The sequence below is a fragment of the Equus przewalskii genome, chromosome 29 (genome assembly GCF_037783145.1).
Source record: "Equus przewalskii isolate Varuska chromosome 29, EquPr2, whole genome shotgun sequence".
Taxonomy (NCBI): domain Eukaryota; kingdom Metazoa; phylum Chordata; class Mammalia; order Perissodactyla; family Equidae; genus Equus; species Equus przewalskii.
The window spans coordinates 29990471-30004703 of NC_091859.1; the positions used below are offsets into that span (position 1 = coordinate 29990471).

Consider the following 14233-nt stretch of genomic DNA (forward strand, 5'->3'; position numbering starts at 1 on the left):
TCTTATTTGAAGTGTCTATTCAAATCTTTTGCCCATTTTTAAGTCAGGTTTTCTTATTGAATTGAAGAGCTCTTTATATATTCTGGAAACAAGTCCTTTGTCAGATTTATGAGTTGTGGAAATTTCTCCCCATCTGTGGCTTGCTATTTTCATTTTCTTAACACTATCCTTTGCAGAGGAGACGTTTTAAATTTTGATGAAGTCTAAATTATCAAATTTTTCTTTCATAGTTTGTGCATGTTGTGAAGTATCTACAAAATCTTTGCATATCCCAAGATCCTGAAGATTTTTTGAATGTTTTCTTCTTCTTTCGTGTGTGCGTGTGTATGTGCGTATACATACACACACAATCATGCTGCCTGTAAATAAAGACAGTTTTACTTTGCATATCCCAAGATCCTGAAGATTTTTTGAATGTTTTCTTCTTCTTTCGTGTGTGCGTGTGTATGTGCGTATACATACACACACAATCATGCTGCCTGTAAATAAAGACAGTTTTACTTTTTTTTAATTGATGTGCCTTTTATTTATTTATTTTTCTTGCCTTATTGCACTGACTAGGCCTTCCAATCAAATGTTGAATAGAAGTCATGAGAGAGGGCATCCTTGCCTTTCTAGGGGAAGAATCTTCATTGGCTATTAAGTATGATGTTAACTGCAGCATCTCATAGATGTCGCTTTTTGGCTTGAAGTTTTCCTCTATTTCTAGTTTGCTGAGAGTTTTGATCTAAATAGGTCACATGTTAAATTTGCTCATGTGCTTTTTCTGCATCTACTGAAGTAATCATGTTTTTTTTCCCTCTTTTATTGTGTTAATGTGGTGACTTACAGTGATTTTTTTTCTCATGTTGAACCCACCTTTGCAGTCCTGAGGTGTTTAGCTCACCCCTTGCATCTGTATTCATGAAATATGTCATTGCTCTATAATTTTCTTTTCGTGTAATGCCTTTGCCTGAGTTTAGTATCAGGGCAAAACTGGCCTCACAAAATGAATTAGGAAGTGTTCCCTCCTCTGCTTTCTGAAAGAGTTGACAAAAAACACCATGTCTTTTAGTTTGATTTGCATGCAGCATGTACATTAGTAAACATTTTTCTAGATGACAGTGGGAAAGGACAGATAGCTGCAAGCAGGTAGGACCAAATGAATTTGTCAGTCTGAAGGAGACTATTTGAGCCAATCCTTAAGCCCATGGTTACCTCTGGAGGTGGTGACTTAAACTGGAAACCTACCAGGTCTCTCATGCCAGAAATAGAGAACAGAGGCTTTTTGAGCACCTACTAAGTGACTGATATCACTGGAGGGACATCTGATTAGTTTCCCAAGCCGATGGGTCTGCCAAGACGATGGCAGACATTCCACTACCTGTCAAGGTGTGCGGTGAGCTAAGTCAAGGGAAAGAAAGAACAAATGCAGGTCGTAGATTGGATTCTCGGTGAGCTCACTAGTGAGCTGAAAATGAGAGGAAAGCACTATTTAATGACAATTTTTAAAAAGTAGAGCTGTTTTTCAGTTCAGCTGTTTAAGAGAAATAACGTCCAGATTGAAAATTCAAAGGTGGGTGCTCCAAGTAGGGAGAAATAAGGATGGGTCCCTACAGTCAAGAAAGGCTTCCCACACGAAGAGGGATCTGGCCACTAAGGACTGGCAGGGTTTGGACTTAGAGAACCAGAGGTAGCTCCAGGGGGGTTAGGCCACACCTCCCTGGCAGGAGATCAGGAGCGTGGATTGAGCATGAAGTCCGTGAAGTCGGGTAGGGCGCTCTTGGGCCTTCACTGCTCGTGGGAAATTCTTAGGTAAATGCGCCTGTAAAGCCATTGCCTGTACTTGGATTTCTCCTAGTAGACTAGAAGCTTCTTGAGCGCTAGGACTGTGTTTACTCATCTAAGAATCCCCAGCACTTGGTACAGTACCTAGTGTGGGATAGGTGCTCAGTTATCATTGAATAAATGAGTGAATGGAAAGGCTCTTATTACTGTCCACATGAGAAACCAAGGGTACAAGTGCCTCATGATGTTGACCTTGCTTTTGGAACCACCTAGAGCAGTCAGGGTACGAGCTTGTGGGAGTGAAATCTCAGCAGATCCCACAGAGAAAAGTCGATCTTTCACTCTCCATTTGTGCTCTGCTTTACCAGTCATACTCAATTCTCTACGTACTAGGATCACCTGGGGTGTTTAAATACAGATGGCTGGGCACCATCTCAGACTGATTAAATCAGAATCTCCAGGAGTTGTGCCCAAGATCATTTTTCTCTTTTTAAAGCTCCCCAGGTGGTTCTAAAATCAGCCAGGATGGAGAACCACTGTGCTACGCTCTGGCTTTTGTTTGAGATAACCAAGTAGGCTCTTAACTGGGTCAGCTGTAAATGATTAAGCTCGCAGTATAAATGCTTATTACCGCCACATTGTAATTATATCCGTGATGATTTCCACACACACTTTCTCTCTCTGTTGGATATCTTTTAAATAAAAGACCGCCAGTCTTTTACGTCTTTATAAACAGAACTAGAAAAACCAAGAAAAACATTTGCCATCTGAGGAGAAACAAAGAAACAAAGTTGTGAAATTCTGGGGGTAGTGTGTTTTTAGTGTGGCAAACAGAGCTACTCATAAATTACCCCTCTTCCAGTGGGTAGGAGGAAGAATTTCAACGTGGCTCTTCTTTATTTTGCTCTCTGGGTCATTTTAACAAATCTGCGCCTGTATTCAGTCTGCACTTTTTTTTTTTTAGCAATTGTCACCTTATAAATTCTACCAAATACATAATTTTATAAGAAATGCAGTATGAAAACCAATTTGTTCCTGGTGGGAAAGCTTAGAACTGGGTCTGAAGTGCAATAAAGTGCACACACCAGCATGCACGTGCATTTTGAGAGAGGCATAATTTGAATCAGACACTCAGAGGGGTCCAGGACCCAAAAGTGTCTAATAATCAATGCCTTTAGTCTAAACACCTTCTCTGCACAAAACTCAAGGTTGTGTGTGAGCTGGCCGGTGTACCCATCCAGGGCCATCTGCTACCACTCTTTTTCCCCTTGTTCTTTAATGGACCAGCAATACAGATTTGTTTGTAGCATCCAGAATGTGCCACATTCTCTCACTTTTCCAGGTCTTTGTATGGGCTATTCTCCTGGCCTCGAGTGACAGCCCTTTCCTCTGTCTGCCTTTTGTCTTCAAGTGTCACTTACGGATCTTTTCCTCTTAGACCCTGTGCTGGACAACCTCTGCTCCCGCCACTCCCACTGTGCCATCTGGTATTCAGGGTATCCTGCTGTCATTGTTAGTTTACAGACCTGTCTCCCTATCTGGATTATAACCTCCTTGAGTAGGGTGGCTGTCTTTTCATTCCTCCCCAGCACCTGACATAGCATCTATGTCAAATGCACAAATGAAGGGATCCATCAACTATGGGACAAATATGTGGCCTTTTCACTTGTAGGTGCTCTTGATCAAACTACAGAATGGATAAAAGAATCTGTAAATGAAGAATTACTTTCTCTTTCTGAGACTGCTTTGTCTCCTGGGGCTGAAAATGGCTCCAAGCCAAGCCTGAGCCCTACATTGGTGCTAAATAACAGTTATTTGAAACTGTTACAGTGGGATTATCAGAAGAAAGAATTACCAGAGGTGAGTAATTTTTTTCTTCCCTCAAGTTTCCCGATATTTTAAAGTTCTAACTGTGAATCAGCTGGTCTGTGTTGCACGTGGTTTAATGACTTTACTGAAATCAGATAAAAATGGGCATTTGGATGCAACACTGCTTGTTTTACATTTTCATGGTATTGAGCTTCCTTTTCTATTTTTATGTTTTAAATAAATATGCTAGACACTCATGACAGATGGAGCACGTCTTCAGGAACTGACAGAAAAGCTGAATCAATTGAAAGTTATTGCCTGCCTGTCACTAATTACCAACAACATGGTAGGTGCTATTACAGAAGGCCTACCTGAGCTTGCAGACAGGTTAAAAAGGATTTCAGCTGTTCTCCTTGAAGGCATGAGCAAAGAGTAAGTTCCAAGTGTTTTTATCTGCCTACCCTTGTATGTGTTTCAGAGAATGTGAATAACCTTGGGCATCTGGATGTGATATTCAGGACTGTGCTTTAGAGAAGCTTATCTTACACCTTCTTTTTCTAGAATTTCTTTTAATATCTCTGAAGGCTTACATGTCCTTTCATAGGAAGGGAGAGGTCTTTTCCATGACCAGTGCCAGGGTGAGTGTAGTATTTCCACTTAGGATGGGTGTGTGCAAAAACTTCTTTGACAGGGCTGTGGAAAAAACAAACAAAACCTAGAAATCCACTAAGCTCAGTGTTTAAAATACCCTGTCAAAGAGGCTTTTCAGATTAAGTTGGTCTGATTCCACCATTTTTCTGTAGTGAAATGTTCACCAACTTCACTGACCCAGCCTGCTGTGAAGTCTTTAGAAGAGGTGACATCGCTGTCCATTAAAGATGTTAAACAAGTCCAGGAAAGGATCTATTTTTTAAAAAATTCATTCCCAGTATCATACCTTCATTAAATACTAGAATCCCATTTAGAGCATCCTGTTGGGAATCCTGTCCAAGACAGAAGATTCCTAATCTTAGTCAATGGCCAGATTTTCCTGTGGTCTTATATGAGTTAACTCCTGCTGCTGGTCCCCCTTTCAGGTGTTTTCAGGGACTTGGACTCCTTATTCCTCTCACTGAGGGGAGATGCTCCCATCCTTCTATACTCCCACCCGTTACTCAGACAGCACATGAATTCCCTGAGAAAATCCTAGAATAGTAAGAGCCAAAAGGAGCCCGAGTGGTCACAGAATGCAGAGTGCTCATTTTGAACTGAAGCTCAGAGAGAGAATAGGATTTGCCTTGGGCTGCAAAGCAAGAAAGGGAATCCAAGGCCTGGGCCCTGGCCTGACGGCCTCGAGTGCTGCTGACTCTGGTGTGAACCTACCAGGCGTGGCTGCTTCACACTCAGCCCAAGACCTGTAACCAAAAGAAACCTCTGGTTTTGCTTTTGGTCTTACCTTAGTGTTTCCCCACACGAGGTAACCATTACTTTCCAGAAACCCTTTATTAATAAATAAAGTCATTAGTGATCCCCCAATGCTGCTTAAGTATTTTTATACAGCGTATAGCAAAGTGGTTACTAAGAGGACAGACAGGCAGGGGTTTGAATCCCAGCTCGGCTGTGGTTGGTTATACCTTGAACAAGTTCCTGAATCACCCTGAGCCTCGTTGCCTCTTTTGCAAAAAAGGAGTAATAATTGTACCCATCTTGGAGTTGCGAGAACTCAGGATGATTCATATGAAACACTTAGTATAGGTGTCCAGGACATGGTAAATGCTTGATAAGTGTTAGCTGTTAGTAACTATTTAGTTGTTATATCATCCTCTTCACAGTTGCTCTGCCTATCTGGTTGTATTATTGTTTTGTTTAAACTGCCCCCCCCCAACCTGTGTTGGGAAATGAATATAGTTAATTCTCAATTATCCTCATTGTGGATGGGATAATAACATTCAGAATATAAAAAAGCAGATGGTTCCAAGTGATCAGGAGACCCAGGTGTCATTTACATTTGGTTTGATGAAGCATCTTGAAAAGTAGCAAGAATTTTGCCGCCTTTATTGTGAATAGGAGGCCATAGTTTATGCTAAAATTTGTTTTTTTCTTTAGCCTGAGAACTCACTGATTAAAATCAAGAGAAAGCTAAGGCAGTACCTTGTGGTAGGTAAAAGTCAGGAGGTAAAAATTTTGTCATAAATATTCTATCTTTCAGTTGTAGAACCCCAAAGGCAGGTCCAATGTGATTTATAACAAATTCCAGACAAGGCAGAAACACCAAGGACTTGTTATTGTTGTTAATGATGATAATAATGATAAACAGTTTTTCTCTTCTTCTCATTAAGCATTTACTACATGCCTGACAGTCTGCCAAGAGCTGATATAGTCACATAGCAAGTTTAGTGGTGGAGTCAGGACTTGAACCCAGGTCTGCCTGACACCACAGCTTATGCTCTAACCACTATATTATGCTGCCTCCTGTTGTTGGGCCTTTCTCTCATTCTTTAATTCCCATTTTGAGCAGAGCTATCTTAAGGACCCTTTCTGGATAGTGAGATGCAGTTTTCAATGATCATTCCCCAATAGTGAGGACCCAACAAATGCACTTTCTAATTACCCTTTTTTCCTTACCTATTAAATAACCCACTGCTAATTACTTTCTACAATTTTCTGGACTCTATATATTTGGATTATTGATCAGTTACTTGAAAGTAGCAATGAGAATGAACTTCTTATCTTTATGGTATTCACCTTTGAATATCTTCATTTCTTGTTTTTCATTGGTGTTATAGATTTCCTGCTCAGGCATGGATAAAGGAATTGATTCTACCTCGTTTTCCAAGCTAAAAAAAAAAAAAAAAAAAATCCATGAATGAATCCACTCAGACTAAAGGGTTTATTTTAAGAAGTAAATAGGTATTTTGTTTCCTTTTCTGATAGCCCTGCATGAAAATGGGCTTGCAGACTTATTTTCAGGGACCATATTTTTCTGTCTGTGCTGTCCTATTTAAACACTACCTACAGAATTGAGTGGTTGAGTAGTTTTAAGTATTTAAAAATATACTACATATAAGGGTTAGTGGTTGGAAGGAGTTACTGTTTTCTAAGTACATTCTAATAGAAGTAATTATTGTATTTATAGGAGAAAGTTGGTAGATATTTGAAACAAGTTGGTATATTAAAAAGAAAAACTGACAAACAAAAACTATCTCTGATGGGATTTTGTCTTTTGTTTTCTAGGACCTTTAACTTGAAGGAAGTCCTGAATTCTATTGGTGTTCAGACTTGTGTTGAAGTTAACAAGACCCTGATGGAGAGAGGTTTACCCACTTTAAATGCTGAGGTTCAAGCTAATCTTGTAGGTCAATTTTCAAGCATCGAAGAGGAGGACAATCCTGTCTGGTCTTTGATTGGTGAGTCCTCATGTTTTTATTGGTTTCTGCTTCAATTCCGATTTGCTTTAACTTGCTGGTCTTGACCAATAAATGTCCATCAAATTTTAGTTTTAAACAGGTTACCTGCTTCTTTTGGAGAACAAATATTGAAAATATGAAGAAAGTATTAATATTTTCAAAGATTTAGGACTCATTGCTTCTTCTCTGTGTAGTGGGCAGGGGATGCTTCAGGGCCTTCCATCTTCCTATCAAACCAATAGATTTTTACAAAGAAAATAACATAATGCTGCTGGTAATGTTAAAATCCTAGATCAATACAGTGATCCAAACCAGCTGGCAGTGTGTTCACAGAAAGTAGATGTTGGTTATGCTGTGAGCTAGCCAAAGCGAGCTGAGGCCCCTTTCTTGGTCAGGCTTCAAGAGACAAAAAGTAAGAAGGCTGTGGAACTGGGAGGCAAGTGGGTGGGCTTTTTTGGTACCTGATTGCTAAAAAAGTGAACATCTTGGTGTCAACTTTTATTGGTGAGTTGGGAAATGGAGAATGTATCAGTTAGGACTTTTTCTGTTACCTGTGACAGAATCTAAACTTCTAAACTAGCTCAAGCAAAAAGGAAATGTATTTTCTCATATAACTGAAAAGACCAGAGGGCTGACTGCAGGTACAGCTTCGTCAGAGCTCACACTGTTGCCAGCCCTAGTTTCCCCACCTCCCTCCCTCAGCACTAGCTTCCTCTGAGCTGGCTGCACAAACAGTCTCTTCCTGTCATAGCAAGGTGGCTTCAGCTCTGACCTACATCTTCCCATGTTTAAGTTAGGTGCAAAACAAGGAGTCGGCTTCCCTGTCGGCTCAAATGACCCCAGAATTGAGTCTCATTGGCTCCAGTTGGCCTGACTGTAGGTCATGTCCCATTCTTGACTCAGGCATGGTGGCCAGAGGGGAAGGAACTCAGGCCCAAGATGTTGTTCAGTTCCTGGAGGCACAGTGAGTCAGCTTCACCTGTAACACCTGGTCTGAGAGTAGAGAAGAGAGAATCCCCCCAAACAAAATCAGGGTGCTGTGGCCGTAAGAAGGGGGAGAGGGTGATGTGGGGCACAAAGCAAGTGTGTACTACAGAGGGCGGGGAGTAAAACTAGAAGGCGGAAAAGAGTGTGGAATTAGCATATCCTAACATTCCACGGCTAATCTGCAAGTTTTCAAAATACATTGACTTCGCCAAGAATACAGATACTTGCTGTTATTTATTTTCTCTCATCCTTATCCCTGGGTGCATGGAATGCTGGACATCTAGGCCACACAGGCCACTTAATAGCTCAAAGCTGCCACCCCTCCCCCAGAAAAGAGCCATGCTGGTGTGCAGCACTGCAGGCTGCTGAGAAGTGACAGCTGATAACAGGAGCAAGCACAGCATAACCACAGCCGCCCGTGGCTGAGCCCTCCCTGTGTGACCTTCACTGCCGACATGCGTCTGTCCTCACAGCCTCTAATCTCCAGCTGAACAGCTGATAGCTGGGAGGTTGTGTTCCTTGGAGGAAGAGGGCAGACTGCAGTCTCTGCCACATCCTGCTAGCCCCCAACGAGAGTGCAGGCCTCATGAGGACAGGGTGCTATATCCCCGTACCATGCTGGGCCCATTGATGACACTCAATAAATATCTGTGGGAGGGGGGAATGCCTTGGAGACTTGGAGTGGTTAAGGAGCTCTCACCTGAAGGCACATAACCAGCCGGCTGCAGAGTCAGGATTCTCCTCGAGCCTTTCTGACTCCAGAGCTCGTATTCTTTACTGCTCTGGTTGGCATTGCGGTCAGAGCTGGAACCCTGCTGCTTGTTGGCAGGGTGGCCAGAGCATCTCTGTGCCCTTGCTCTAGATAAGGGAAGTACTTGCAATGTCAGAAGGGAGAGGGAAGCTAGGAGCCAGGAGATGCCACACCCAGAGGTGGCTTCTCAAAATCCGGTGAAGCAACTTTTTTCCACCCAGCCATCCCCAGTCCAACGTTCCTGTTCTTTTGTAAATTGAAGGGATTTTTTAACCTCATTCAGAGTATTGTTGCCTAGCAACTCGGTTGACTCACTTGAGGGTGTCTCCTTTGGCTCTGGAAGCCAAGGGCACGCCTTTGGCAGGGACTCAGTGCGGCTGCTCCTAACTGGACAAGCGCTTCTGTCACTTTAGTCTTGGCCTAAAAACTGACTCGTCTACAGAGGAGACAGAACCACTTGTAAGCATAATAACAATTTTGAAAGAGTTTCATTCTTTAAATAATCTTGCAGGAAAGTGTTTGGATTGTATCTGCAATGAAAATAGACCTGGGCTCCTGAGTCACGCAGCCCGTCTAAGGGGAACTTTAGTACACAGTGGACTCTTACTTTTCTGCCTGCAGAGGAGTTAGAATAAATTAAGCAGTTAGAGGGATCCCTGGGACAAAAGAAGGACTAGACCAACCTTAGCTATGGAAGATATAGAAAAGTTTTCTTTCAAACCAATACCAAATGCATACCAAAACCAGGTAAAAATTATTTATAGATTACCCACTGTGAGGATTATTTGCGTGCTTATAGCCATGTACATTTTTTTAAAAGTAGTTTTCAGTTACACAAGTGATACCTACATGAATAATTTCTTCTTGCTGATAAGTTACAGACAAGGCCCCAGTCATCTTTGACTGCCTCCTCCAGCCCCGTTCCGGCCTGACTCCCATTGCTCTCAGTTTGGTGTTGATCTTTTGAGACCTTTTCATTCTATTGAAGAATGCTTTCGAGTTTGGGCAGAGATGAGGAGAGGTGGAAGGGCATTCTAGTAAGAGGAGACAGTCTGGCTAAGATGGGGACATGGGACTTTGGGAACTTTGAGTTCTAGGATAGATCTGCCTGGAACATGTGACTTTTGGGAAGAGTGTTTGGAGGTAAGTTTCGTTGATGTCTTAGTTGTCCATATTCGATGGAGTGTGCTCTCCTTAGCAAACTTTCCTGTTTGTGAGGTTTCTGTTTCCAAAGCCAAAGAAAGTCCTCAGAGCAGCATGGGCTGTAGCAGGTCTGGTTTGTCCAGTGCTATGGCAGCCTAGTTTGTGTATGCCTTTGCATGCTTCTGTGAAGTAGTCTGAAATGCAGATGCATTGAAGCAGCGAGGCGAAAGGTGGAGAAGGAGTGCCCATTGGGGCGGCTCTTCTTCAGTGCCTCCAGGCTGTCGGCCACCTGTGGGGTGACCATATAATTTGTTTTCCAAACCAGGACACTTTTGAGAGTGCTCTTATTAATTATGCCAGGATAACAGGTGTAAACTTCGACTGTCCTGGGAAAACCTGGATGTGGTCACTCTTGCCATGTGGTAATTTGGGCTCCTAAGTTTCTAGGTCTCTAAGCAGATTTTTCAAGAGGAACCAGAAATTTGGATTTTTACATGAAATTTTCTGATTTTAAATGGTTTCTATTTTTTAAAAAACACTATGTGGGCCAAACTGGCAGTGCCAGTTTACAACCTCAGCTGTAGTGTACCTAACTAAAATTATGGGCATTAAGTATTGAGTTTTTGTAAAAGATTCTCTGCCATCCCCCGAAAGTGCTGTACATTTTTTTATCAGTTAGCTATTACTGCATAACAAGTCACCTCAAACTTCATAGCTTAAAAAAAAACAAGCAGGGGCCGGCCCGATGGCATAGTGGTTAAGTTCACGGGCTCTGATTCAGCAGCCCAGGGTTCGCAGGTTTGGATCCTGGCCACAGACCTAGCACTGCTCATGAAGCCACACTGCAGCAGCATCCCACATAAAGTGGAGGAAGAAGATTGGCACAGATGTTATCTCAGGGCCAGTCTTCCTCACAAAAAAAAGAAAAAAAAAACCCCAAGCATTTAGTATTGCTCACAAGTCCATGGGGCAACTGGGTAGTTCTTTTGGTTTTGCTGGGCTCACTCAAGCATTTGTGGTCAGCTGTGGCTTAGGTGGTTAGCTCTGCTGATCTTGGCTGGACTTTCTCAAGTGTTTGGGATTTGGTTGGTCTAGGATGGCCTCAGATAGAACAGCTGAGCTTCGCTTGATATGGCCTCTCATCAAGCCCACGCTTGCTCACATGGTAGTGGTAGCTAGGGAGAGCAGATGCAAACCATGCCTCTTGAAACCTCAGCATGGAACTAGCACACCGACACTTCTGCCAAATTTTGTATTGGCCAAAGGATGTTATAAGGCCAACTCCAATTCAAGACTTGGGGAAACAGACTCCAGCTCTTGATAGGAAGAGCTGCAAAGCTGCCTTGTAAAGGGCATGGATACAGGGAGGGTAAAGAATTGGGAATATTATTGCAATCCACCTACTGTAATTAGTATTCTCATTTAAAAAAAAATATGTGCTTTAATAATGGGACTGATAAAGATATCTTATTTTTCCCCAGATAAGCGAATCCAACTGTACATGAAAAGTCTGCTCTGTCTTACGAGCCCTCAAAAATGCATGCCTCCCATGCCAGGAGGCCTTGCTGTCATTCAGCAGGAGCTAGAAGTGCTAGGCTCTCAATATGCAAACATTGTGAATCTCAACAAACAAGTGTATGGACCATTTTACGCAAATATACTTCGAAAGCTGCTCTTCAGTGAGGAAGCCATGGGGAAAGCGGACACTTCGTCTTCTACTAAATAAAGAGCAACTGACATTGGATAAGAGATGGAAATTGAGCACTTCGGTACCCAGTCTGTTTCCATCGATGGCATTACAGATGCAGGACATCCTCAGTCCTTTCCATGGTGCAGTGTTAGCCTGAATCTGTGTAATCCAGTAATATTAGCATTGCAGAAGACACGCACAGCATATAGACCCTTTTCATGCATCATTTCCAAGTTCAAAAGAGACTTTTTAATGAACAGAAAGCAATTTGTAATTAATTATATTACCTATATAATACTTTTAAATGTCTTTGTAAGCATTTATATCTGACTTATTCACTCAACCCTTAAGGATTTGTATTTCCTCACTTGTCACTATCAAATTTAATGATTTTTCATTTTGGTACAACTTCTCAAAGGATTGCAAGTTGTGAGAATAACCAAGGGGATTGATTTTCTGGGTAAGTGATGTGACGTGAGCATAACTGTATTTGAAATGTACAATTAAATTTTCTTAGTGTTGTAATAGAAACTTACATAGTAAGTCTTCAGCTTCCACAAACGTACCAAATCACATTTTATAATGCCAATTGTCAGTATTTGTTTAGAATTTAAATTTATTACATACATTTTAAAGCCACATAAAAATTTTAGATAAAATCTCCCTTATTCGTCTAGTGAAAATAGAAACAAATCCTTTCTAAAATTTTATTTTAAAGGTTGGTTTCTCCTTGTAACTTACCCTGCTCTCTGAGAGAAACAGTTTTTGCACAAATCTCTTAGTGAATGTCCTGCATTTCTCAGGCCATTGGTAAGGTTTATATAAGATTTTAATATTTTTACATAAGGCAGGAGTGGTTTGAATTGGTTTACTTGTAAGAAGAAGCGAAGTTAATAAAGCGAGATCCCCATTCTTAGTGAAGCTCACATCTGAAAAAGAAGTAGTCAGAATTTGGACTTTTTAACCATATAACCACATAGCTTGCTAGCAAATGCCTTCTGTGCTGACTAAATTCTTACCCCACTATGACCAAGAAGCTCTTCTAAGTATCATCATTTGACGTTCTTGAGCATTCACTGGAACTTTGCTTTGCCAGGCTGGCCCTAGTCATCATGGGGATTCTAGAGGAGTCTGTCCTGACCTGACAGACTTCTTTTGCAGTGTTAAGGGAAGCACTACACTTGGGTGGACCCAGTCTAGAAAGAGCTTGATTTGCATAAAACACATTTTTGGTTGTTTCATTTTCTAAGGACTCATTGAACCTTAGTAGTTTGGTGGGGAAGAGTGGGCCGGAAGTCAAAAGGGGTCTTCCTTTCTTCCTCACCTCCTTTTCCTCACCACGACCTCCACCATTATGGTGCTACGTAATTATTTGAGAAAGTTCTAGGAAATGATTGTGTGAATAAATTATCCCCAATCTTTACATTTTGGAGGGTTCTGCCAAAATTTGAGGAAATTTTGAAAGTCAGTTTTGTTCTCACAATGACCAATAAATAAATCAGCCATTCTAGCCGTTTAAGCAGCTGTGTTTAAGTGGAGTTTTACTGAAGAGCACATCATTGGTCTTACCCATTTTTTTTTCCCTTTCTATATTTCCATTCTGCGTATGTTCTTCCTATGCTTAGAAACCATAAGGTGCTAAAGATTTTTGTTTTCGTTTTCTCTTAAGTTGAAGCAGTTTTCAACTGTGTTCACTTTGGGGCATGGGCGGCGGGGGTGGGGGGGGGTCTGACACATAAAAGTAATACACAGTGTGGGTTTTTTTTTTTTGTCTTTCTGAGGTGAACTCTATATTTACCAGGAAAACCAGGTGGTGTACTTTTTTATTGTTCGATTGGGATCCAGCTGGTATTCTTATATACTTGATTATACTGCAGTTGCCAGCAGGAAAACAATGTGCAAACATTTTTTTAAATGCATTAAAATGAAGGGCATTCTGTTTCCTTTTTTTTTTAAGCTGCAAAATAAATCTCAATGTCTCAAGTCTGGATTTAGGCAACTACATTTATTAGGATTTTAAAATCGTATCCTTTAGCATGTTGTATATTTGGTTTTTACTTAAATGTTTACTTCTACTTTTGAGGTTTTCTTAACATGGTCTTGTTTTGTGATGTCAATTTTATTAAACACCATACACACATTTTCATTCTTCTGCTAAAACATGTATTGTGTGCACTAAATTTTAAAACATTAAAAATTATTTCAAGACAACCAGTGTCTCTTTGTCTTCTTTAAAAAAAATTTTTTTTGAGATAACATTGGTTTATAACATTATAAAAATTTCAGGTGTACATCATTAGATTTTGATTTCTGTGTAGATTATATCATATTCACAGAGATTAGATTAGTGGTTACCAGAGGGGAAGGGGGGAGGGCGGAAGGGGGGATGGGGCACACATGTACAGTGTTGGATGATAATTTGTCTTTGGATGGTGAACGTGATGTAGTCTTTGTCTCTAATCCACCTATGGATAGCTCAGGGATGGAATATTGAACAGTCTATTGTGGTTGTTCTGGAATGGTTCTTCTGGTGGTTGTCAAAGCCTTACAGACATCAGGTCATGTTCATGCATTCGGTCAGTCAACAAACCTCTAGTGAGCATCTACCATGTGCCTGGAAGTATCCTAGGTGCTGTGACATGTAGATGACTAGACAGAGGCTGTTGTCAAGAAGTTTATAATCTAGTGAGAAGGACAAAC

General features: G+C 41.2%; 1 protein-coding gene across 9 annotated transcripts in view; it reads left to right on the plus strand.

Moving 5' to 3' along the window:
- The window catches only part of TCP11L2 (t-complex 11 like 2), a 41549-nt gene extending 27805 nt beyond the window's left edge, over nt 1-13744 (plus strand). For 7 of the 9 annotated variants that reach the window (XM_008527013.2, XM_008527011.2, XM_008527010.2 and 4 more), the window contains 4 exons: nt 3440-3627; nt 3827-4008; nt 6790-6962; nt 11325-13744. In XM_008527013.2, the coding sequence (XP_008525235.1) occupies nt 3440-3627; nt 3827-4008; nt 6790-6962; nt 11325-11569 (788 nt within the window). In that variant the 3' untranslated portion in view covers nt 11570-13744. Of the gene's footprint in view, nt 1-230; nt 511-3439; nt 3628-3826; nt 4009-6789; nt 6963-11324 lie in introns of those variants that run through there. The other 2 variants (XM_070600370.1, XM_070600371.1) reach the window with 2 other exon arrangements.
- The last annotated feature ends 489 nt before the right edge of the window (nt 13745-14233 follow it).